We start from the raw sequence: 26,012 nt of genomic DNA on the forward strand, positions 1-26,012 counted from the left end.
GCTGTCCTTTTATTTGCTTTTTTCTTTTTTATATTTCTCTTTCTTTAGCAGTCCATAACTGGGGGATTCAGTGTGGCAGAGGGGTATTCATCTCCCATACTTTATCAATGTCAAATTAGAGTCCGTTTGCTGTGAGATGCCACTTAAGTGGGACACTGGTCCATTTTATTCAGGCAGGTGACTGTGGCATTCAGAATCTCCGTAGACATGGGAGGATGACTGGCAGGTGACAGAACAGATGATTTAACTGTGTCTAAGTTCCCCAATCCAACCCCTCTGTAGCATGGAAAAGCAGAGAACAGGAAAACAGCCTCTGCCGTGTCAGACAGGTTTGCTGTTAAGTGTGTGTGCACTTCAAGACCGAAGTAATTTTCTTTCATTCTTTTTTATCCTGTAGATCGCCAGTACCTACTGCAACATCTTTTCTCCCTACACAGCGACTCCAGCTTGGGAGGGCAGGGCCAGGGTTGTCACAGCTTCCCCTGTGGTGTCTGCCTGCCAAGCACAGCTCTGGAGTTAGCCCTGGGTGTGAGGTGAGAAAGAGATTGCATGGTCTGGTTTTTTTTTCATTCACTGGGCAGGTGTCTGGCCCAAAGTTTGGGCACGCACACCCCCCGGCCGGGTCGGCCCAGGCAGGCTTGCCTGCTGCCGAAGCTGCAACAGCTTAACTCTCCAGTGCAGCGCTGACATTGGGTTGGGAGCCTCCTTTAAAATTCTCCCCAGTTCTGTTTTTAACCAAGTGCGCTCTTCTGTAACCCAGTTCTCTCTTTTTCCTACACTGTCTGCCCTTGTCAGTCTCCCCTGTCTCCCCATCTAAGCAGGTACCTCCTAGAAAATTTAGATTAGCTATTTAGACAGAGACACTTGACAGCTGAATCTATTCCTGCCTCCACTAGATGCAAGCACGCTTTCTGCTTCTGCCGGGGTTCTTGCTGGCCTCGGTCCGAGGGGTCACTCACAGGTCCCGTGTAGTGGAAGCTTGGCGAGCTCTGGCCACTGGTTCGCTGGTTTTATGGGCCCTGGAGATGTAGATGACTTTCTGGGTTGATGTGCAAGCAGTGGTCCCAACTGGATGGTGTTTGTCTTTCTGCTTTTCAGATTCTCTCCTGAGGCTGCATCTCGGCGGGGGCTGAGCACAGCAGAGATGAACGCAGTAGAGGCCATTCACAGAGCTGTGGAGTTCAACCCTCATGTGCCAAAAGTGAGTCTGCAGGATTCTCACAGGAGCGCGGGGTCATAGAGAAGGCGTTCCCTGGCCATGGTGTCATGTTCTCAGCGTGCCCAGTTATGAAAGGAAAAAAACCCAAAAAACCACGAACTGCAACCAACAGATGTTGAGGTTCTTGGAGTTTATAAGCATTAAACCTCTGTTTTAAGCAAAAGCTACACTTGAGAGACCTAGGGGTTAATTTTGGGACTTTACATGGTAAGGTAAATTGATGGACTCATTTAGGCAAGCCGGGTCAGGATGTCCACAACTGGCCATTTAAGTCATTTCACATTGGTGATAGTTTTACATAGACCAAACTCAGGAAATAAACCCCACTGTGAAAAAATCTGGTAAAAAACACTGGCCAATGTGACATCCCATGTCTTTTTAAGTAAATGGTAGTTAATCAGTATTGGCAAGACAATAATAGGGAAAATCTTAAAGTATGTAGTATTTTGAGGTGTGAGTACTATTTCAATAGATATATATATAGTAGGGAAAACTTGTCTTAGTTGTTAACCACATGACTCTCCAACTTATGAATACTCAGTATTCCCCATATATTTTTCCGACATTTATTTTAAAGGAATTGAATCAGAACCAAGGATACTTCTGTTATCTTTCATTCTGGAGACAGATGTGTAGTTTTGACTTACCGATATTTGAGTACCTGCTCTGTGATAGGTGTATAGCGGAGGGTCAATTTCAGTTTCTTAATATTAAACACATCTTAGCCTCTAAGAAACTCTGCAGTTCACATCACATATTACAAGGCATAACTTTCTTGGCAAAATATCTCATGAAGGCTTATTGGTGAAAAATGACAAAGAAAGGCTGTTTGCTTGTGTTGCAGTAGATAGTGAAAAGATGAGTGTGGATGTGTGTATGGGGATAATTTATGGAGTTACCTGCTTTAATTCATTTTGTAGATATCTAGAGTGACAGAGATAAGTGATCTAATATCATTCCTGAGGTTTACTCAACTCAGAGTCATTTTTTTCACATAGCAGGAAATTGAAGAGCGTTGCACGGTGCCGTATCTGCACAAGGATGTATTTATCTACTCTAGTCCTGGTGTATAACAACTCACAAAGTATTTATATCCACAAATATTGTATATAGGGTGCTATAACTGTCTTTTGTATAATTTTTTTCACCTTCACTAAAAATGCTTATTGAACTTTGATTAAACTTTAAAACTAACCATTAAAATATTGTTCTGAATTGCAGTAAACTTAGGTCACCCATTAATATTTATGGAATACCTCTAACCACAGACCTAATCTATATGCATAAATAAGGCTCTTTAAGAAGTAGTACTGAGCCATCCAGTCCTGGATTCAGAGGCCAGGCTCTGGTTCCAGTTCCAACTGTCATTTATCAGCCATAGAACCTTAGACTTAGCATTTCTGAACTCAGAGTTTCCCTTAATCTTTTAAATTAAGATGTAAATATAAGCACTCCTTATCATCTGTGATAAAGAATAAGCAAGATATAATATATTTGAAGTTTTATGAAAGCACTCAAGAACCATATATTGTATATTTGGTTTGTTGGGGGCCCCTTGAGCCTAAGAACCACATCTTAATTTTTCCAGTAACACTCACTAGAGCCTGATAATCTTGAGACACAAGATAGAAATTCTGTACAATTCTTATTGGTTAGACATTTCAGTTGGGGGGCAGTCTAACTCTTGAGCTATACACCCAAGGCCTATTTTATTTTTGAAACAGAGTCTCACTAAGTTGTGAAGGACCTCACTAAGTAGCTGAGGCTGGCCAGGAACCTGTGATCCTCCCATCTCAGCCTCCCAAGTACTGGGATTACAAGTGTGTGCCACCACACACAGCTAATAATCATTTAATCTTGTGATAATGGTATGAAATAATTAATTGAGCCCCTAAAAGGTTATTCAAAGCCTGTAGAAATAGTTTAAGGATGCCATGGAAGAATTAAGCATAGTCAGTTGGCATTCCTACAAAACAGAATTATTTTCAAAATGAGAACATTTCAAATATTTTGTTAATATATATTTTAAATTGACACATAGAAATCATACATATTTATAGGGTACAGTGTGGGATTTCAGAGCAAAAATGTTTCAGTGCAGATCAGGGCATATCTATCACCTCATACATCATTTCTTTGGGAACATTTCCAATATTTGATTTTTCATGCTCTTGTTCATGAAAGAGAGAAGAGAAGATACCCAGGTACACTGATTCTCTGCCACTCTGCTTTGCTGGTGATTGTGCTGAGGGGGAAACCCTTCATATACTCACATTTCCACAGAGAGAAGTCCCTGTGAGTCATTAGTCCCATCTGTTCAGAATTAACCGCAAAAGTCTGATACACATGTACTGTACACAGGGTGTTCTAGACACCCTTTACACGCATTGTGTCTGATGAACAACTGGATCATACTCCAGCAAACACGAATACTTGCATACACAAATTGGTACATTTGTAAGTATAGAATAGCCTCAATTCTCATGAGGCATCAGTGGAGGATATACTCTGGGACTGTTTGTGTAAAGGAGACCTTAAAAATCATCGGGTCACTTCCTCACCCTGAGCTCAACCCTCTCCTCATAATGGTATCGTGCTAACTATTTTTAGTATTGATTTCTATACTAAACTACATATACTCTCATTTTGGGGAACAACACTTATAAGGTTTATCCTGTTATATTCCTTATTACATAAACAAGGACACTGAGGGGTTGGAGAGGTTATGTAACCTCCTGGTCATACAGCAAATAAACAACAGAGCCTTGACTGCTGCTGAGTTATTGGTCTCCAACACCACCTTCAGTTTCCTCTCAGATCCCAGCAGGGGCCAGAGCCTGGGCCTGCCCCTGCAAATGATGGCATGGTGGACATATCATTTCTCAAGGCAGTCAGCTCTTTATGGACAATTAGATTTCTTCAAGATAAGCAACACTGCCGGGCATGGTGGCACACGCTTGTAATCCCATGCTTAGGAGGCGTAGACAGGAGGATTGTGCAGGTTTGAAGCCAGCCTCTCTGACTTAGGAGACCCTGTTTCCAAATAAAAATATAAAAAATAGGTGTCTGGGAATGTAGCCTGGAGGTAGAAGGGTTTCTAGGAACCCCAGTATCACCAAATAAAAACAGACAACAAAAAAGATAAGAAACACTTCCATGGCTTATTTTTTTTCTCTCTCTTTCAGGAATTTTCAGGGGCCCACCACAGGTATTTTTTAGTATCTATCTGTTGTTGTGCCTAATTACAGTCTCCTCAGAGAGGGGAAAAATAGCAAATATGAGAACTATCATCCATAAGTTTTCAGCAGGCTTTCATCTGCTATGAACAGAGGTTTATACCACTAAACAAACAAACAAAAAAAGCCCATTGAAAATATGTCACCATCCAATGCTAAGTATTAGTTATTTAGCCCAGGAAGGCAGTTTTTAGTAACTCTCCTCCCCTGCAACCTGAGGAGTGGGAGTCCAAGCTGCCCCTCACCTCCCACAGGACTGGAAATAAAAACCCGTGAAGAACTACAGGTCTCTGTTCTGAAGAACAGCTTTGTAAGCACTCTGACGCTTAACACTAGGATTCCAAAGTTTTTTATAACAACAGATTAATAAGGAGGAAGCAGGCAGACTCACCCTTACAAATCAGATCATTACTCCCCTGTTAGAAAACCCAGCTGTGGCCCTGGCTCCCACAGAAGATATAAACTACCGAGGAGGCTCCTTGGGACTCTTCCTCACTTGACCCAACTTGTTTTCCTTATTTCCCAATTCCTTCTAACAATCATTCCACAAGCATCTTCCCCTCCTTCCCTCTTTCATCTGAGGAAATCCTACTCCTCCTTCACCCCCACAGTTAAAGTCCCCACCAGGAAGCCCGTTCTTCATCATCAGAATCAGTCCCTCTCCTCCACAGCGTCTCAGTGGAGAGCATTGAGTGTGTGTTGGGGGAGTACTGGGAATTGAACCCAGAGACATTCTACCTCTGACCCATACCCTCAGCCTTTTTGGCTTTTTATTTTGAAACAGAGTATCATTGCTAAGATGCTGAGGCTGACCTCAAACCTGTGATTCTCCTTTCTCCTCGGCCTCCCAAATACTGGGATTATAGGCGTGCTTTACCCACCCATTAATGGTGGTGATTTTCAAAAATGAGTACACTGTTCAAGAAAATGAAATTTCTAATACATTTGAGGATCCCCTCCCCATTTAATGGGACTAAAATAGAAGCTTCTCATTTAAAGGAAGTGTGTGTGTGTGTGTGTGTGTGTGTGTGTGTGTGTGTGTGTGTTTTACCGGGGATTGAACCCAGGGGAATTCTACCTCTGAGCTATACCCCTGCCCCTTTTTATTTGTAATTTTGAAATAGAATTTCACTTAGTTATGAGTATTCTTTATTCCTAAAAGAAAATTTCACTATGGTGTTGGATAAGCGAAGAGCTGCCCTCAACTCCTCATCTTTATCTTTGTGTTATAGTGTATTAGTGTTGGGGAGGGGTCTCACACATATGGCTCCTCACCTACCTTGCTCTTAGCAAGTTTCAGATCTACAGTGGCTAGGGAGGACATTTCTGTCAGTGACCCATTGCTCATACAGATCTCAGTTAACTCATGCTGTGTGCTCTTACTTCACTGCTTCTTCCCCATAAGCCCTTCCAAACAAGGAGACATTTTTGAGAAGAAAAAAAAAAAGATTACGTATTTGTTTACACTTTGTTACAGGTAGTATTAGATATATTTCCCTTTGTAGTGGTATTATAAAAACAAATTCCATTTTGTATTAGAGGAAAACATAAAGAAATCACTTGTGATACTATCATCTAGTCATATTTAAAATTTCCCCTTTAGCCTTTTTTCCTATTCATTTATTTTGTTGATAGTCCTAGGGATCGAACCCAGGGCATTCTACCCTTGAGCTATACCCCTAGCTCTATTTCGTTTTTTATTTTTGAAATACAGGCTTCTAAGTTGCCAAGTTCTGGCATTGAACCTGTGATCCTCCTGTCTCAGCCTCCCAAGAACTAAGATTGCAGGAATGTCTCTATGCATTTTTAATACTTGACATTTTATGTTTTGTTTGTTTGTTGGCAGTACTGGGGTTCCTGGAAGCCCCTCTACCTCCGGGCTACACTCCCAGACCTATTTTTTTAAATATTTTTATTTGGAAATTGGCTCTCCTAAGCCAGCATGGCTGGCTTCGAATCTTTGTGATCTTCCTGTCTCCGCCTCCCAAGCATGGGGATTATAAGCATGCACCACCACACCTGCCCGGCATTTTTAAAAATTACCACAGAGCTCTTGGACTACAGTTAGGTATTGGGGGTTTATTTTTTTTCGAGGGGAGGATTTCCAGTTTTGTTTGTTTTTCTTCCCAGAAACCAATTTATTTAGGAAAGCAGATATATATTTAGGGGAGAATACAGAATGTCATTCTGTCTCAAGGGACATATCTTTTGGGGTAAAGTAAGAAATACACATTCAAAGGAGGACATGGCCATCTCCAAAGGGAAAGAAAGGAACTGGTTGGTCTGGTGTTAATGTTTACAGGGGGGCAGTAGCTGGAGGCTGGACTAGAAGGAGGAGTCAGGGCAAGGCACACAATTTTATTTCAGTACTATTAGCATAGGTGCAGTGCCCTCCTTTACTTTTTTATTTTTATTTAAAACTTTGTATTATTTAAGAAAACTTCATATATATATATATATATATATATATATATATATTTTTTTTTTTTTTTTTTTTTTTTTTTTTTACTTTTAACAGACAAGGGCATTGGTTAAAGACAAGGGCCAAGAATTTGATCTCTGGACCTGGGTTTAGATGATTCCGGAGTTGTTTGATTTGCATTTCAAAGGTTTAAGGGCTGAGTCTTTGCTGCATTCTAAGGGTTCATGGTATTTCTCTTTTGAGATTCAGTATATCTATCTGTTCCAGAGTTTTTGACCTTTAAAAGATTATCCTTCAGCTGGGCGTGGAGGCCCAGGCTTGTAATCCCGGTACTTGAGAGGCTGAGACAGGAGAATCGTGGTTCACAGCCAGCCTCAGCTACTTAATGAGGCTCTCCACAACTTAGTGAGACCCTGTTTCAAAATAAGAATAAATAAAAAATAGGCCTGGAAGTAGAATGCTCCTGGAATCTATCCCAGTGCTGGAAAAAAAAAAAAAAAAAAAGATTTTCCTACAACCTAATACTAAAGTCTGAGTCTTGTTATCCTTATGCTTTCAGTCCTTTTAAGACAAGTCTGTTTCCTGGAGAGAGAGAGAGAGAGAGAGAGAGAGAGAGAGAGAGAGAGAGAGAGAGAGAGAGAGAGAGAGAGAGAGAGAGAGAGATATTAAAAATGTAACATGAAATTTTTAAAATTTCAGTTCTGTTAACTGTATGAGCATCATTGAATAGTAAAATTCTAAAAACTTTTTCATCTCATATTATTAAAACTCTACTCCGATTAAATAACATCTCCCCATATACTCCTTACCCCAGCCTTTGACAACCATTATTTTCACTTTTGCTTTAGTGTGTTTGACTTCCTCTAATACATTGTATAAGTGGAACCATTCAGTGATTGTGATTGGCTTATTTCACTTAGTATAATGTCCTAAGGTTGATCTGTGTTGCAGCATAACTTCTTTCTTAAGGCCTAGTAATATTCTATTGTATGCATATACCACATTTTCTTTATTAATTACTCTATCCATGGACATATAGGCTGTTTCCACCTCTTGAATATTGTGAATAATGTTGCAATGGACATGGTAATGCAAATATATATGTTGAAGATCCTATTCTCACTCTCCATGGATACCCTTGAATAGGATTACTGGACATATGGTAGTTCCTTTTTAAAATTTTTTTGAGGAACCTCCTTACTGTTTTTATTCTTAACTGCACCGTTTTATATCTCTGCCAAAAGCACACAAAGTTTCAATTCCTCCATATCTTTGCCAACACTTGTTATTCACCCAAAGAGGTGTTACTGTGGTTTTGAATTTCGTTTCTCTGATGCTAAGCATCTTTTCCTATACCAGTTGGCCATTTGTATGTTACCTTTAGGGAGATGTCTATGCACGTCCTTTGCTCATTTTCTAACAGGTTTGAGGTTTGGGGCTAATCAGCTGTAGTTATTTCTTATTTATTTTGGATGTTAACTCTGTCAGACATGCAGCCTACAGATGTTGTCTTCCATGCCGTAGGTTGCCTTTCTCCTAATTGTTTCCTTTTTTACACAGAAGTTTTTCAGTGTGCTATAGTTCCATTTATCTATTTTTGCTTTTCTTGCTTGTTCTTTTCATGTCATATCCAAGAAGTCATCACCAAGACCAACATTAGGAAGCCTTTACCCTAAGTTTTCTTCTAATAGTTTTATAGTTTTTATTCTTGAGTCTCTAATGCATTTTGATTGTTTTTTGTGTATGGCCTAAGATATGGGTCCAATATTATCCTTTTGCATGTGGATACCCACCTTTCCCAACACTATCTGTTGAATATACTGAGTTATTTCCTGACTAAAGTACTTTATTTCTTGAACTATATACATCAAGTTGACACTACAGGTCAACTTACATAGTAAGTATCTTTGAGCAGAAAAGTTTTTTGGGTCTTCAGGACTACTTCCTTAGGGTAGATTTGCAGAATAGGAATTACTGAATCACATGGAGAAGCACTTTAAGGTTCTTGATATTTATTTCAATTTGCTTACTAATGATGATGATAATAATAATAGTATCAGTCTACACTGTCATAACCAGGCAGCTCCATCACCATGTTATCACCATCATTGTGCAGTTAGTTTAGTTAAAAAAGAAGAAAGTTGGGTGTGGTGGTACCATTCCTATAATCTCAGTACTTGAGAGGCCGAGGCAGGAAGATTGCAGGTTTGAGGCCAGCCTCAGCAACTTAGTGAGACCTTGTTTCTAAATAAAAAATTAAAAGAGCCGGGTATAGCTCAGAGATAGAATACCTCTGGGTTTAATTCTTACTACCAAAATAAGAAGACAAAAAATAGTAAAAATTTATGAACTTATTAAATATAAATAGAATTTTGTTCTTTTATTTTGTATAACTTTGTTCATAATGTTGATCATTGTTAGCTATTTCATCATTTTCTAAATTATCAAGCCAATTATGTACAATTTCCATCATCACTTAAATCCATTGAAAGTAATGGCTTCATAGGACTGATGATGAGTGGGTGAAATTACCTCCTCTAATTCATCCAGTACATGCTCAGTACCCAGTGGGCTCACCATCATCTCTTGCTTCTTACCTTCAGTTCCAGTTCTTTACTCTTGGCCTGGGTGGGAGGCTGCCTAGAAACACATTAACAGTACATCTTGGGCCACCCCATCCTGGAGAAAAACAACCTAGGAGTGTGAGAGTGGCACCACAGTGCCCGACCTAGAGTACTCTGAGCTACCTTTAGGTCTCCAGACCTGAGGGCTGGCGCTAGCATGTTCCACCTCTAGCTATTGTCTTCAGAGATTCGACAAATAAAAGAGGATCTGCTCTGGCTTAAAGTGGGAGGAAAAGTTTGGTAGCCTAGTGTGTTTATCTACGAAACTATCAGAGGTAATCAACTAGTAAGGAGGAAAGGCTTATTTTGGCTCACAGTTTTGGAGGACTCAGTCCATGATTGCTTGGTCCTTTTCCCTGTTCCTGTTCCCTGTGGTCCCCCTTCCCTGTGGGAAGGAAGTGGTTCATCTCATAGTAGCTGGGAACAGAGAGAGAGAGGAAGGGGACAGGGTCCTGATGACCCCTTCAAGGGCACACCTCTAAGGACCTAACTTCCTTCTCTAAGGCTTCACCTTTTAAAGGTCCCATCTCCCAATAGCACCATGAACTGGGGGCCCAGCCTTAACACTTTGAGGCTCATTTTATATCCAGACTATAGCACCCAGCAGCCTAAGTCACCTCTGCACACAGTTTAGAAAACACCAGATGTTTATAACCCACCAACACCACCAAAAGATCTTGAGCTTCTGAGGTACCCCCTTAAGATAGGAGGCCCCAGCAAAGGAGGGGTAAGGAGCCAGGTCCCCTCCTTGGGGTGCCTGAATGTTTTGGGTGGAGCCATTCAGGAAAAAAATATCACCAGCACCGATAGGGAAAGCCTTTGTGTCAGTCTTGCCCTAAATCCCAGAACCATGGAACCTTGTTCTCTTCTCACTGGGCCACCCTGGGGACAGCGGAGGTCCTATAGGCAGTCTCTGAGGGGCTCGGGAAGGAGGCTGCTATGCTCCAGAAACTCATTGTGCCAGCAGGGCAGCATGGGCTGGGCTGGGCAGAATGTTGTGGTTAGGACTTAACCTGATAGATACTTAGTTTTTAACTTAGAAGTTTGGGAGTATGGAAAGTCATGAGAAAATAGTAAAGATTTAAGAATGTTATGACAGAAATGCATTCCCTCTAAAAACTTTCTTATTTTCTTAAAGCTCATCTAATGTTAATCTAGAAACTCTAGTTTCATGGGGATTTCAAGAGGCTTGTGGAGAGAAACATTCTGGTAATCGTATATGCTAATGGAGTATCTACAGGACATTGTTATGGTGATGGAAATTCTATTTCATGCAAACACTAAGGCAATTCTCCCTTTATATCTTGGTAAAGCTGATTGACAGAGTATAAAATTGCTTTTTAATCCAATTTAGGAAACAATGTATAGTGGGTTTTAGCATTTAAAAATGCTTGAAGCGTGGAAGCTGAAATTCAAAATACCCTGGCAGATTATCTATGATATTGTATATCAATTGCACATTTCAGAAATATTATTTCAATATAAATTTCTTTGAATTGAGTCATATTTTGTTCCCATGCCTTTTTTGGGGGGTGGGGGAGGGATTAGAGTGAGGAGAATGTATTGGAGAAATATGACCCAAAGGAAAATGAACAGGCACCAGTTTTTAAGTCACATTTCTCAGGAATAGAAATTTCTTTAAGACAAAAAACACTGCAGCTGCTCCCACCCAGGCTACCCACGCAAAGGCCACCTCTGCCGTGATCAGCCCAAGAGGGCCTTCCCCACCAGGGTTCATGGGGACCACCAGATGTTTCCGCCTCCTCCTATTCACCTCCGCTCAGCATTTGGTCCACTGACACCCCTCCTCCCCGTTGTTTTTGCGTTTTGTTTTGTTTTGTGGGTGCTAGGGATTGAACTCAGGGCTTTGCTCATGCTAAGTATATGTTCTACCACTAAGCTGCTCCTGCAGCCCCTAGCCACTTTTTATATCTGGGGCCTATCTCAGCTTCATGACATCTTTATGGGCCAATGCCAAGGTCTGGGAACTCTCCTCCTGTGTCCTTTCTCTTCCCACCCTGCCCTGCAGATTGGTTTGAGGGAGAACCCTCTCTTCTTGCTCAAAACTCTCCTGGGAGAGCTCCTGGGCTCCGCAGCCCAGCTCTTGCCTCTAGCCTGCAGCACCCCAGCTTCTCTCCAGCCTCTCTCTCTGGCTCCATACCGGCTGCCAGGGGCACCTGCTGCCCTCAGGCCTCTCTCTAGGGATGAGCTGCAGGCACTGGAAGCTATTCTTGTTACCTTAGCCTCTTTTTTCCTCTGGTATCTTTATCCTCGCTAAGGACCTCATGATATTCTGGTTTTCTAAGCTAACACCTTCGTAGTCCCCCTTGATTTCTTCTCACTCACAGATTCAGCCAGACACTAAGTCCTGGGGAAGCCCTCCCCCCGGTTTTGTCACTCTCCCTCGGTTGTGATAGAAGCTTGCTAAGACTTTGCTATCTCCCATCTCTCCTCTGTCTCGTGGCCCCACACACAGCTGGCACCATTTCTCTCAAATCTATACACAGCACCCACTCAGTTCCTGATTGTGCTTGGGGTGGTTTTCAAATGGTCTTTTGAAGAGTTGTAAGGATTCCTCAGACTTGTCCTAGGTTCCTGCGCTGGTCCCCATTTTATTTTCTTTAAACAAATTATTCTGTGTCTAAGAGTAAAAGGCACACTCAGGACCACATCACAGGCTTTCCACCGCCTGCCGCCCCTGCTTCCCTTCCTGAGACAGTGGCGGAGCCTGAGCTCCCGTGCAGGTTCTGTCACGTGCACAACCTGCACAACCCAGGGCAAGCTGCTGAGCCTCCAGCCTCCATTTTCCCATCTATGAAATGGGAATAATATTCGCTCCCCCACAGAGTCACTAAGGTAATGCTTGGCTTGTGTCAGTGCTTAGCCAGCACTGGCAGTTAATATCCTAATACTTGGGCTTTACCACATTATGTGCACAGGGTGCCCTGTGATGCTTTGGGACCACTGCCTAGCCTTGCTCCTGGCCTACGGGGCTCCTTCCCCAGCTGTGCAGGGCAAACTCTTGCTCATTTAATCAGCTTGTCTGTGTCTTCTGTATCCGTGAAGCCTTTTCAGACACAATCCTCTCCATTTGCTTTCTGAGTGCTAAGGGTATACTTAGTACTCTTACGAAGGCACGTATGGTGTTGAGTATTGTGTCTTTGCCTGTACCTTGCCCTCTCTCTCCTTGCCTATACCTATTTCTCCCTCACCCCTCCGCTGCCCATTACCACCACCCCAACACTCCCACAAAGATTATAGAGCATCAAGGTAAGGACCAAACCTGATCGATACTCACATCTTGGAGATAAATCATTGGTGCTTCCAGATCTGTGTCCTTAGGGGCACACTGTGAGCGCTCCCTTATCTGTATCTTTGAGATACACTGCAGATGCTCCTAGATCCATGTACTTGGGGCATACTGTGTGTATTCTTATATCTGCATTCTTGGGACACATTGTGCCACTCGTGTTTCTGTGTCCTTTGGACACATTATACATGCTCCCACATCTGTGTTCTTGGGGTACACAGTAGGTCCTCTCATATCTGTGTCCTTGGGAAAGCCATGGGTGTTCCCATAGCCATACCCTTGAGGTATACTGTGGGCACTTATATTTCTCTGTCCTTGAGACATACTGCAGCACTCCCACCTTTCCTTGGGACACATTGTGGGCAATTACATATTTTTTTCAAATGAAACAAAATAACTGATGAGTAGAAGGAAGAAGTAAGTGCTGTTGTAATGTGGGCGCTGAGTGGTACCACAGGTCACCAGGTCTAAGTTGGCCTTTCAGCTTTGCTTAGTACTGACTTTTATATTGGTCAGTCAGTACCTGGTCAGTTCTTAACCCGATCTGCTACTATGACAACACTCTCACATGTTTTATCTAGAAACAGACTGAGTTTTCTGAGTCTAGAGAACCATACACAAAAACCCCAACTCACCTCCACAGTAATAGGAAGATTTCATTTTTTGTGTGTGAGCAAAAATAGCTACCATTTACTGTATCAGGTACTCCGTGAAGGCTTTATGTATAGTGTCTTATGTAATCTTCAAAACTTAGAAGAAAAAAGCTGTATATTTTTGTCACCACATTTTCACAGGTGAACAGAAGTGAAATTAAGTAGTGTGTCCCAGTTCTCATAGCCAGGACTCCAGACAGTGGTCCACAGTGGCAGATGCAGATAAGGGGAGCCAGGGCACATTTGTGATGCATCCTCCATTCTCCATCAGTGAGACCTGCATGAGCCTTGGCCCCTTGTGGTGTTCCCAGCCTCCTTCACTTGCGTATCCCGTTGAGCCCAGGGATCAGGCAGCTTAGAAGTCCAGCATACGTAGCTTCTCTTCCAAATGGTGCAGATTTTATTCTCAGGACTCTCTACTGCTATTTCTAAAGACATATTTTGGGAGTTTAGAGTCTTTTAGCAGAGCTAGTTGTAGATATGCCCCCAATTTCCATGCCTGGTTACAGTTTTGTTATTGTTTGTATGGTTTATTTTTGTGTGCTTTTTTATGAAAGTTTAGAAAACAGGTTTGTTATTACAAAAAATACATACACACATATGCATACATGCATTTATCAGGAGTAAAAATAGCTACTTATTTTAAAAACTTGGAAAGCACAGAAGGAGCACAAAAGAAATTGATCTCTCATGAAAACTGAATATTTAGCCCCCAGTAACATTCAGTCTTTGGCCTTCCAATGTGTTCAATGCCTATATATACATTTTTATTAAAATAATAATCTGCTATATGTAGTATGGTGCAGTGATTTCTTTTTTTCTTAGTAATGTATCACAAACATTTTCCACTGCCATGTTTTGGGAGCAACTTGACAGCCATCCACTAAATGCACCGCAATTGAATGTGCTGTACCCCATTCTTTCACATATTGTTTATGCCTATGTTTTGCTGATGATTTTCATATGACTTCTGTTATTGTTGGTATCTAAAATTGCAAAAAGGGTTCTGGATTAATTTTTGGCATTCATATCTATGTGAAAGATAACTTTGGGGTCATTTTCACTCCAGTTTTTTTTTGGGGGGGGCCTGGGGATGGAACCCATGGGCATTTGACCTCCAAGCTACACCCCCTGCCCTATTTTTTATTCTTTATTTTGAAACCGGGTCTCACTGAGTTGCAGAGGGCCTCACTAAGTAGCTGAGGCTGTCCACGAACCACGATCCTACGGTCTCAGTCTCCAGAATGCTGGGATTACAAGCGTGCGCCACCACGCCCAGCTCACTCCAGTTATTGTAGAATTTTAAGACCATAATGGAAGACACCTTAGCAGTCACAAGGGGTAGCCTGTGATAGGCCACATCTCTTCTGCAGCTTTCCGTGTAGGTGAACATCCTAGAATCAACACCTGCACGCATGGCCACCACCCCCATACAAAGACCAGAATCCTCTGCTCCTTTGTGTATGTTGTGGTTTTATGTGCTCTTGTATCGAGCATAGGCAACTAGATTGTGACACAAACAGCTTTTGAAAAGTTGTTTCCGAAGCCTCTAAAGGTTCTATACTTCGATCAGTGTGACTGAGAATCTGGGGAGGAAGTTAGAGGCAGAAGGCCGTCGAGATAGCAAGTGTGCTGGCTTAGCTGTTAGAAGCCAAGCGGTTAACGCAGACAGGCAAAGTGTGTTCTCTGATTTGCGAGCTACAGCTATTCTAATTGATTTCTGCATACTTGTGGATAGGGATCTGCCCTCTTCCATTTATTTTTCTCTTGACAAGTAGGATGTGAAATGTTGTTCCATGCCTTTCTAATTTAAATGCTGCACATGTTGAGAATTGATCTTGCCAGCCATTTTAAGTTTGGCCAAAAACATAACACATTGTTGTTATTAGTCCTCATCATTTGGTTAGGGCCAACATTCTGTTTGGAACTATAAAGGAGTATAAATCTCCTTTATGGGCATAGCCTATTTCAGGCATAACATAGATACAATGAGAAAGCAGAGCTGAGTTTCTTTGGTGAGGTGCTTTGGTTGGCTTCATGAAGTTACCTGGGTCAGGGATGCTCATTTGAAAAGGCTAGAAAGATTTTAATACTACGTTTGTGTGTGTGTGTGTGTGTGTGTGTGTGTGTGTGTATATACATATATACATATGTATATATGTATATATGTATATATATGTATATGTATATATATGTATATATATATGTGTGTATATGTGTGTGTGTGTGTGTGTGTGTGTGTGTGTGTGTGTGTGTGTGTGTGAGGAAGTTTAGGAAGTGCATTAGGAAAAATTAAGATGACAAGGTTCATGGTCTTGATTCAGCTAAGAAAATGACATGAGTAATTTATATAAGGAAGCATATGAAAAGTACATATACACAAAGATCAGAGGGGGCTTAGGGGAGAAATAAGGCATTACCTCACAGCCTACATTTGGGGCTGCAGATGATGTCCTTGAAACCATATGCATCCCACTCAGCCTGCAGGCTGAGTAAGCCATCTGTCTCATACCATGTGTATGTCTATTTTTCAAATGTATATAGGTGCCCTAGTAGTCAACAATGCTTTAAAATGAATGTGTGTACTATGGCTTTTGTCATCCTGTATCAGGTGGTACCACACTGATGATTTCTATTATGGGTGTCTGTGAAATGTTTTCATGTTAAAAAATGGTTCTGTTATTTGGAGATTAGAAACCATTTTCTACAGCAGTACAATCCAAAAGAGTTTTCAGCAATAATGGAAATGGTCCCTGCATTGTTCAAAACAGTCATCATTATTCACATGGAATGCTTAAGGACTTCAAGTGTAGCTAGAGAGATAGGATCATTGAATTTTTTATTTTATATTATTTTAATCAAAAGCATCTACATGAGGCAGAAGCCGCCATATAGGACAGGGACAGAGCAGATCCACTGCTTCCTTTGGTCATTTCTGAATCCCCCCTCCACTAAATTTTCTCTGCCCCACTTCCTCCTAGTTTATCTTCAACCCACTAATGTGGATGACTTCCAGGCCCCGGTCTTCTCAGTTGCCCCTATTTCAAAAGGGCCTTTAGAACAAGAGAAGATGCTTAGTGAATCAATTTTGGAGCCTTTCCTAATTATAGAAATAAAAGGAATGGTAGTTTACACTTTTCTGCTAGCCACCATCTTATTTTCAGTGTCCCTAAAGAGACTTAAACTGGGACACATGACTAGTTGTTTACATATTTAGTTTGTTTCAGATTTTATACAGCATGATCTTTATTTTAAAAGGTATCTGTTTGAAAGACAGGATGGCTATGAATACAATTATAAGAAACACAGATCAAAATGTTATTCTGAGGCTCTCATTAGGCGAGGAATTTTTCTTCTCATTTTTTTCCTGATGATTATTAAAGGTAGCAAAATGATCTTTTGTTTCTAACTTACTCTAAAAATATATATAATTTATAGCACTTTCAAGTTATTTATAAGTTATGTTATATATAATCTTATATATATTAAATTATATATAAGATATCTAAGTTATGTTTATATACATATATATATATATATCTTGTGTTTAAGACTATCACAAGTAGTAATAACATACATAATAATGGCTTCTACTAAGATAACAAAATCACAAGGGGATATAGACAGGTAATCTCTGAACTTTATAAAGTCCACCTTTTATATATTTTCATTTACTTTTATTTGTGTGTGTGTGTGGTACTGGGTACTGAGCCCAGGGATATTCTACCTCTGAGCTACCCACCCCCATCAGCCCTATTTTATTTTTAATTTTGAAACAGAATCTCTCTTACGTTATTACATGCTGGTCTTGAACTTGGAATCCTCCTGTTTCAGCCTCCCAAGTTCTGAGATAATGGGCATGCACATGATGCCTGGCCACCTTTTATATTTATACTGTGATTGACATCACAAATATAGTTATATTGTTAGGTAATTCTCCATCACTACTTTTCCCCAAAGATTTTTTTTTGGTACTAGGAATTAAACCCAGGGGCATTCTACCTCTGAGCTACAGCCCTAGTCCCCCTTTTAAAAAATTTTTATTTTGAAAGAGGGTCTCGCTAGTTGATGAGAGTCTCACTACTCACTGAGGCTGTCTTCAAACCTGAGATCCTCCTGTCTCAGGCTCTCAAGTACTGGGATTACAAGCCTGTTCCAACACACCTGCCTTCCCCAAAGTTGTTTTTGTCCTGCATTATCTTGAAACAAGATCTAGAAAGAAAGCAATAGTTTGTAGGATCAAAAAAGGCAAATAACCAAAAAGTTCTTTTAGAACGCATGCTTTGAGAAATTTTCTTCAAAATAATAAATGCCTTTTATTGACCAGTCTGGAAAGAAGTCCTCATGTTGAGGGCTTTCTATCTGGGAGGGCTTTCTTCCCCAGCTGCCCTGAAGTGCAGTATCTGTTCACAATTCTCTTTTTGAGGCCAGAGGCTTGGAGATTTCTTGAAATGTCCGATCCAAATTTTAGAAAGTTTCCATTGCTGAACAAAGAAGCCAAATGTGTCTCCCTGTTCCTGGATGGCTATAACCCATGACCCAAGCACGCCAAAAGGAGAAGAAGCGGAGAGGCAGCTGGTTGATGCCCAAAGGGTACAAGTCCTCAGCTACAAGATAATGAAACATGGACAGTGGTGCAGTGCTCTTCATCCTGTGTGTCAGGACTCTTCCATCCTTCACCCTCGTTCATAAATATCCACTGACAAAAAAATCCACATGCAATTATCTCTGACATTAAAGTTTGTCTCCTGTACACTGTACACATCCCTCTATGGCTTGCTGATCTCCATTTTAAAGGAGTTGCGTGTGTTGTAATGATGATTGTGGCTGAGGTGATGGTGGTGGTGGAGTGTGTGCACGTGATGTGTTGGGCATGAACCAGAGCAGGGAGATTAGGAGGAATGGGGCACCAGGAGAATACCAGCCAACAGTAAATAGTGAACATTTACAAATGTAAAATACCCTCCAAAATTACCTTCCCTTTCTATTCTTTAACAAATATGAAAGAATTAAAATGGCAGTGTAGTCATCCTTCAGCCCCCAGGAGAAGACAACTCCTACCTGTTCTCCCACCTCCTTTGTAGAATATAGAAACGAAGAGGGGAAAGGTGAGATGTTTCCAGTCCTTGGGAAAGGATCTAAGAGAACATTATGTTCATGGTCTGGACTGTTCCTCACTGTTTGGTTTTCTCATGTGCAGACCACCTCCCTTCCTCCTCTTACATCTTAGCAGCTTGGGTGGCTCTTTTCATAGAAAAAGCCCTTCAGAGTCCTTGACATATATGTCTAGAAAAAAATAATTGGCAGCACTAGTCAGTCTCCAGTCTCTGTAGTGCATTGATGAGCCATACAACTTCTTGACTTTCAATGCGTCCATTTGGGTATTTCGTTCTGGTTATAAAATTACACCAAATTATTGAGTCTTCTGCATTTTTCTTTATGCTCTTTAAATCTGTATTTATTTCTTTGATTAGGATATCTTAGCCTGCAAGCTCTGATCTGCACTATAGGAAACTATTACAAGACTAATAATCTGTCAGCAAACATTGAATGGCTGGATGTTTTAGTAATTGCCTTCAAATGTAGTTAATGAGGTTGCAGGTTTGATGAAATACTTGTAAATGCTGGCTCTGTGGAAATCAACCTATTTCAATATTGAATTCCAAATTACTATGTATTAACACATCTGTCTCCTGCCTTTTTTATTTCAGTACCTACTAGAAATGAAAAGCTTAATCCTACCCCCAGAACATATCCTGAAGAGAGGAGACAGTGAAGCAATAGCATATGCTTTCTTTCATCTTGCTCACTGGAAGAGAGTGGAAGGGGCTTTGAATCTTTTGCATTGTACGTGGGAAGGCAGTAAGTAATTTTCTTTTTTTTAGCATTTTAATACTTTTATTGGTACATTGCAATCATACATCATAGTAAGATTCAAAGTGACACATTCATACATTCACACGTCCCTAGGTGTCTTTCCCTCTTTGTTTTTTTATTTTATTTTTATGTGGATCATTTTGAAAATGGCATACATTCAGACTGTGCTTGGTGCCCTTCCCCCCTTCCCTTCCCCCATCCCAACAATGAGTGTCTAGGTTGACCATGCTACATTCATATTTTTACACATATTCAGATGTAGCTTCTCCATTAATCAACCTCAGCCTTTTTCCTCTCCTACCCTTCCATTTCAGCTTTGCTGAGGTTTCCCCTCCATTATCTGGAGTCCTGAATGATACACTATTGAATGATGAGTGGGTACAATCAAAAATAAAGGGAGAAATAAAGAAATTCCTGGAACTAAATGAAAATAGAGACATAACTTTTCAAAATCTATGGGACACTTTGAAGGAAAGTTTAAGCCAGCTGTGGTGGCATATGCTTGTAATCTCAGCTTTCAGGAGGCTGAGACCTGAGGATTGCACTTAGCGGACAGCCAGCTACTTACTGAGGCCCTCTGCAACTTAGTGAGACCCTGTTTCAAAATAAAGAATAAAAATAGGGCAGGGTTTTAGTTTGGATGTCGAATGGCCCTGGGTTCCATCCCCAGACCCGCCCCCCCCCAAAAAAAAAGAAAGGAAAGTTTCTAGCATTGAGTGCCCACATAGGAAGAAGAGAGGGTTGCCAAGTAAACAACCTGATGACACATCGCAAGGACCTAGAAAGACTGCAACAGTCTAATCCCAAAGACAACAGAAGGCAGTAAATTACTGAAATCAGAGCAGAAATAAAATGATATAGAGAATTAAAAAACAATTCAAAGAATCAACAAAACAAAAAGCTAGTTCTTTGAAAAGATTAATGAGATTGACAAACCCCTGACCAACCTAACCAAAAGAAAGAGAGAATCAACTCAAATTATTAAAACCAGAAATTAAAAAGGAGACATCACCACAGACAGTGAGGAAATTCAAAGGATTATCAAACTATTTTGAAAATTTATACTCCAATAGACTGGAAAACATGGAAGAAATTGACAGATTTCTAAGCACATATAACTTGCCTAAATTGAACCAAGAGGACATAGCAATCCTAAACCAACCAATAGCAAGCAAAGAAATAGAAACAGCAATAAAAATACTGTCATCAAAGAAAAGCCCAGGCCCTGATGGGTTTCCAGCTGAATTCTACAAAACCTTCAGTGAAGAACTAATCCCAATACTTCACAACTTGTCCCGGGAAATTGAAAGAGATGTAATTCTCCCAAATTCCTTCTACGAGGCCAGTATCACATTAATCCCAAAACAAAATAAAAATACCTCAAGAAAAAAAATTACAGACCAATATTCTTGATGAACATAGATGCAAAAATTCTAAACAAAATATTAACTATACACATTCAAAACCATATCAAGAGAATTGTACACCACAACCAAGTCAGTTTCATCCCAGAAAAGCAAGCCTGGTTCAACATATGTAAATCAATATACATTATTCACCACATAATAGAACTGGAACAAAAACCACATAATCATATCAATAGATGCTGAAAAAGCATTTGACAAAATCCAACATCCATTTATGAAAGTTTCTTTCTTTGACAATTTCTTTAAAAACAACAACAACAAAAAATCCTTAAACTATTTTGTCCCTAGTGTTCATGATGAATAATAAGGATTTGCAAAAATTTAGCTCTTGTTTTCTGTGGTGGTCCATTACTAAGACAGTCCTTAGGTGTTCCCTTTCCCATGGTGGTGGTCATGTATTGCTAGTGTGATGCCACACTAAAGCTTGAGAATACCAATATATAAGCAGTTGGGGTAAAGCTAAAGCATTTTAAAGGAGGTCTTTACCACCCTAACGCCCCTTGTTGCAGACTTGGGCAGTTTCTTAACATCATAATAATTTTTGGCATGGGACTAGGCCTTGTGCTGGACTCTGGTTACCACTTCATAGTGGCCTTTCTGGAACAGCTGGCTAAGAGCCACAGTTATCCTGCCCTGGAGCCAGGTTGGCCACTGCAGAGGCAAAGCAGGTACATTTTTGTGCAAAATGAGTCCTCTGGACCCAGGTGTTGGTGAGAGCTGTAGCATTGTTGTGAATGGATAAATGTCTAAGGCCTGTCGGGTAGATGTTGGGATAAATAAGTCTGAGTTACAACCTCTCTATGGATACTGACATTCCATGTAAGGAGGAGAGTCTGTAATGACAGGTGAAAAATTCTCCTAGCCCCGGAGAAATATGTTGTCTAATTGGAAGGATTAAAATCAGCATGCAGCAGCTGCCTGGTGGCTCTTCAGAAGGGAGAGGTCTCCAGGGTAGAGCAGTCATAAGTAACCTTAAGATCAGATGAGATTTTCAGTGGAGCCTTGAAGAACTAGGAAAGGACTAAAAGCAAGGACACTGTATGAGAATATAAATTAAAGAAGACCCAAGACAGATTATTAGACAACATGTACTCTGAAATTCTGATTATACTAATCTAAGAAAAACAGGCACAATGTGTAGCAATTTTTCTCTTATGGGAAAACAAAACAATAAATACTAGTCTTTCGATAATTTTTTAATAATTTATCTCTACTCTGAACAGCTTTATATTTTTTTAATTCTTTCACTCTTTTTATCTTTTTTGCTTTCATTTCCATTTTGATAATCTCTCTTCCTTCCTTTTCCTGCCCTTCTACAACCTGCAAGAATCCAACTTGGTGCAGGAAGGGAGGTGGTAGGGGAGCAAACTAGGATGGGGTAAAAATAAATTGACAGAGATGGGACTCAAAGATGGTTGAAATTTATTTGTTTTGGAAAATTATTTTAAGGAATAGTGGGTTCACTTATATACTTTACTGTTTATTACTTGAGGGATATTGATTTGACTAATGCTTCTACCCCTGTTTGTTAAGTGTAATAACACACCGAGGTGTCCTGGTCAGCAGTTGTATTTTGATATGTTAAGATGTGGCACACTCCTTTGAGAGGGTGTGGGCATGGACACACTCCCCTCTGACTTGGGCTCATTGCTGCATAGAAGATACACATCTTATGCAAAAGGACAAACGAAATTTTTATTTAAACATGAGAATCTAAAAAGCCCAACAGATTTGAATGTGAGAAGCTTCATCTAGTGTTAGTTATGGAAAAATTAAGCAGATAATTGATCTACCAAACAAGAGCATATTTATACATTGGCATCTTGGAAAGTTATAGAAGCTTACCAGTTGGATCTGATTGATAACATCCAACCCGATAGAAAGGACTTAGAAGGGGATGAGACAAGGGGTGATAAAGACAAGGTGTTAGGGATGACATCACTGTAAAAAAAAAAAAAGTAGAATCCCATGGAGAATAGCTAGAAATTCTCTTTGTAAATTGGTGATCAGATAATGTTGGGGAGATACTCTGATCATCTGGAAGTATAAGAAATATGAAGAGGCATTTGGGGGCTGCAAGACCAAGGAAGGTAGCAGTATCCGGGGAATGAGATTGGTTTACATTGATTTATTGGGATAAAAGAGGGGGTAAACTTTTAGACATAATACAGTAGGGCAAGGAAATCATAAACCTCTAAGAAAATGAAAATTGACATTTGATCCTTACAGATAAAAAATTCCTTTGAAAATCAGGTAGCTGTGATACCAGTCAAAATCAGTCATACTTCCACTCAGTTTTTCAACGAGAAACATGACATTTAGTTTTATAAAGAAAACCATGAGCATGCTTGCTATGTACTAAGTGCTTGAGAATACACTTAAACCATGTTTATGTAACTGGAATTTATGAAAGGTTTGCATCTCCATCTTTTCACTTACTCTTCCTGATAATGTTCTCAATTAGGATAGAAATGGCCATCTCAGCTTTTTAGGAGAACAAACACAATCTCGCCTCAGGTTGCTGCTTCAGGGCAGTGGCGACAGCTCCCTCTCTGGAGGCCTGGTCCTGGGCGGGCTGTGCTAGAGCAGAGGAGGCTGCACTTCCCCCAGTGCACCACTTGGTGGTGCCTTTTGACATCTCCAGCCTCAGCCTAGGTTTTCTCCTTTGAATCATTTTTTTTCTTCATTCTGAAATTTAAGGCCATTCCTCAACTCCCACCCAACTTCCCTTCTTTATTAGAAAGAAAATATAGGGAGAGGGTAACAACACCTAATTTCAGCAGGTTCCATGTTAAAAAAGATTATTAGAGTATTGTTTGGATATTTTTAAAGTCTTAGTTTTGACAAAAAATATTGTTTAGGAGGTAGAGGTAGAGGTTTTGGTTTTGGTTTGGTTTCTTTTTCTTCCCCTTTTAATGAATTGATTATGTTAGAGCATTAGTCATTCTGTGGAACTGAGTTTCCATCCATCAAGCCAAAACAAAACAAAACAAAACAAAAAACCCACAAAAACTTTTCATTTATGATAAAACCCCAAAGTCCAGCTGATGCATAGCAGAGATTGTTTGAGTTTGAAACATATGGTGGTTAAAGAAAAAAAAATAAAACACTGAATCCTCAATCACAAATACATCAGCATTTCAAAGCTTTCCAAAGTGTTTGATTCTTCACGGCCTCAGCCCCTAAAATTATACAATGTGTTCCTCAAAGTCAAGATAATTAAGAAAGGAGTAGTTTTAATTTATAAAATTTTATAATATGTTCCTTTGATTATTACACAGCTGCCACCTTATCCAAATTATGCTTATTTTAAACACTGAAGGTTCTGGTTATCCTCAGACACACACTACTGCCAGTATGAGTTGACGATAAAAAAAATATATGAATGAAAGGTCTCGTTTCAACTGGGTCTTATTTACAGTGGTATTGCGCCTTATGGGGCCCTGTTTTAAATGGCACAGCTCCTATTCTACCTGTATTAAATACTTAAGTGCCGTTATCTCCCTCCTACCTTCATCTTTTGAAGCCTCTGTTTGGGCTTTATTTATTTTATAAAGCAGCGTTGTCTGCCGACTGTGAACTTTAATTTTCTAGTTCTATACATCAGAAGACGAGTACACCATGGGGTAAATCACTTAGCCTTTCTTTGTTTCTGTTTTTTTTTTTCCACTTGACCAATAAAACTCTATTTTCTTTTTGGAGGTCCCCCCAAAGAATCCACTAAATAATGTATAAGATTCGAAGGTGGTGTTCTTTAGGAGGACAAAGGCAGAGTATGTCCTTTGAAAGGGGGAAAATGGCCCATTGTTGAAGCATAGGATGAGGTTGTGATTCTAATTTATTCTCTTTGAACCTAATGGCAAATACCCCTCACTGTAAGATGCGGTTCCTAGGGCATTTCCTCTAACCAAACCTTTCCTCCATAAGGCTGGCACCTTCTAGGCTACTAAGGAGAAGCTCCCCCTGCTTCCACCCCCTAGTAGATACAAGGCTACATTTTATACTTTGGGAGAAAGCAGTGGTCAGATACATGCCAGGTCATGGCTAACCCACTCTGCTAGCCAGTCTCCAGATACCGGGTGTGATGTGTCCCCACACCGGCCTCATAGACCCAGCTGGTACCTTTTTTTAAATAAAATTTTTATTGGACATATTTGGTTTACATTTAAGCTATGTTTGGTGCCCTCTCCCCCCGCCCCCATTTTCCCTTCACTCCTCCCACCAATGATTTTCCAGGGTAACCATGCTACATTCATAATTTTGCACATATTCGGATATAGACCCTCATTAAACAAGTTCAGCATTCCTCCTCTCCTATCCTTCCATTCACACTTTGCTGGTATTTCACCTCCATTATCTGGAGTCTCACTAGTATCCTCTATGTTCCCTAGTTTGGGTATATTAAAGGAAACATATATATCTTCTCCTTCTGTGGCACCTTTCTTTAATTCAGCCTCAGTAAGTGCCCACATGTTTTTGCTTTTCTTAAGCAATGGGATCTCCTTGTGTTGCTCAAGCTGGCACCTAATTCCTGGGCTCAAGTGATCTTTCTGCCTCCACCTCCAGAGTTGCCAGGACTACAGGCAGGTGCTATTGCACCTGGCTTCAGCTGAGATTTTAAAAGGAAAATTTTATATCTTCTTAATTGTGTGTTAATTTATTCATCTCCTTATTCAACAAATATTTATTGAGTTCTTCTTTTGTACCAGAAATTGTGTTCAGGGATTAAAAAATAATGAAAATGCCTTGTGAGAAAATGTGAGTGTGTGTGTGTACAAATACGAATGTGTATATATATATATATATATATATATATATATATATATATATGTGTGTGTGTGTGTGTGTGTGTATATATATACACACACATATATATACATATATATAGTGTGTTGTATGTGTAATGTATATATACATATATAGATATAGATATATATCTTACCACGCATATATGTATCTAACCACATATATATAACCATATATATCTAAGTACATCTTACAGTGAGGGATATTTGCCATCAGCTTCAAAGATATAAGATATGTATATAGAGAGGTACACACACAAGCACACATATACACACACACTTCTATATATCTATCTATCTCTCTATATATACATACATATACATATATGGGGGGTATAGATACCAGCAGTTCTTTTTTTATTTTTTATTGAACATAAATGGTATACATTTAAACTATACTTGGTGCCCTCTCCCCCCCGCCCCCGTTTTCCCTTCCCCC

At 40.1% G+C, this 26,012-nt stretch overlaps 1 protein-coding gene across 5 annotated transcripts in view; it reads left to right on the forward strand.

The window, feature by feature from the left end:
• Positions 1-26,012, forward strand: part of ST7 (suppression of tumorigenicity 7) — a gene marked incomplete at both ends in the record, with an annotated part of 268,515 nt that overhangs the window by 226,266 nt on the left and 16,237 nt on the right. For 4 of the 5 annotated variants that reach the window (XM_080700959.1, XM_080700962.1, XM_080700958.1 and 1 more), the window contains 2 exons: positions 1,099-1,201; positions 19,176-19,326. In XM_080700959.1, the coding sequence (XP_080557085.1) occupies positions 1,099-1,201; positions 19,176-19,326 (254 nt within the window). The remainder of the gene's footprint in view (positions 1-1,098; positions 1,202-19,175; positions 19,327-26,012) is intronic. The other variant, XM_080700960.1, reaches the window with a different exon arrangement.

The sequence above is a fragment of the Muscardinus avellanarius genome, assembly GCF_963383645.1.
Source record: "Muscardinus avellanarius genome assembly, chromosome: 9".
Taxonomy (NCBI): Eukaryota; Metazoa; Chordata; class Mammalia; order Rodentia; family Gliridae; genus Muscardinus; species Muscardinus avellanarius.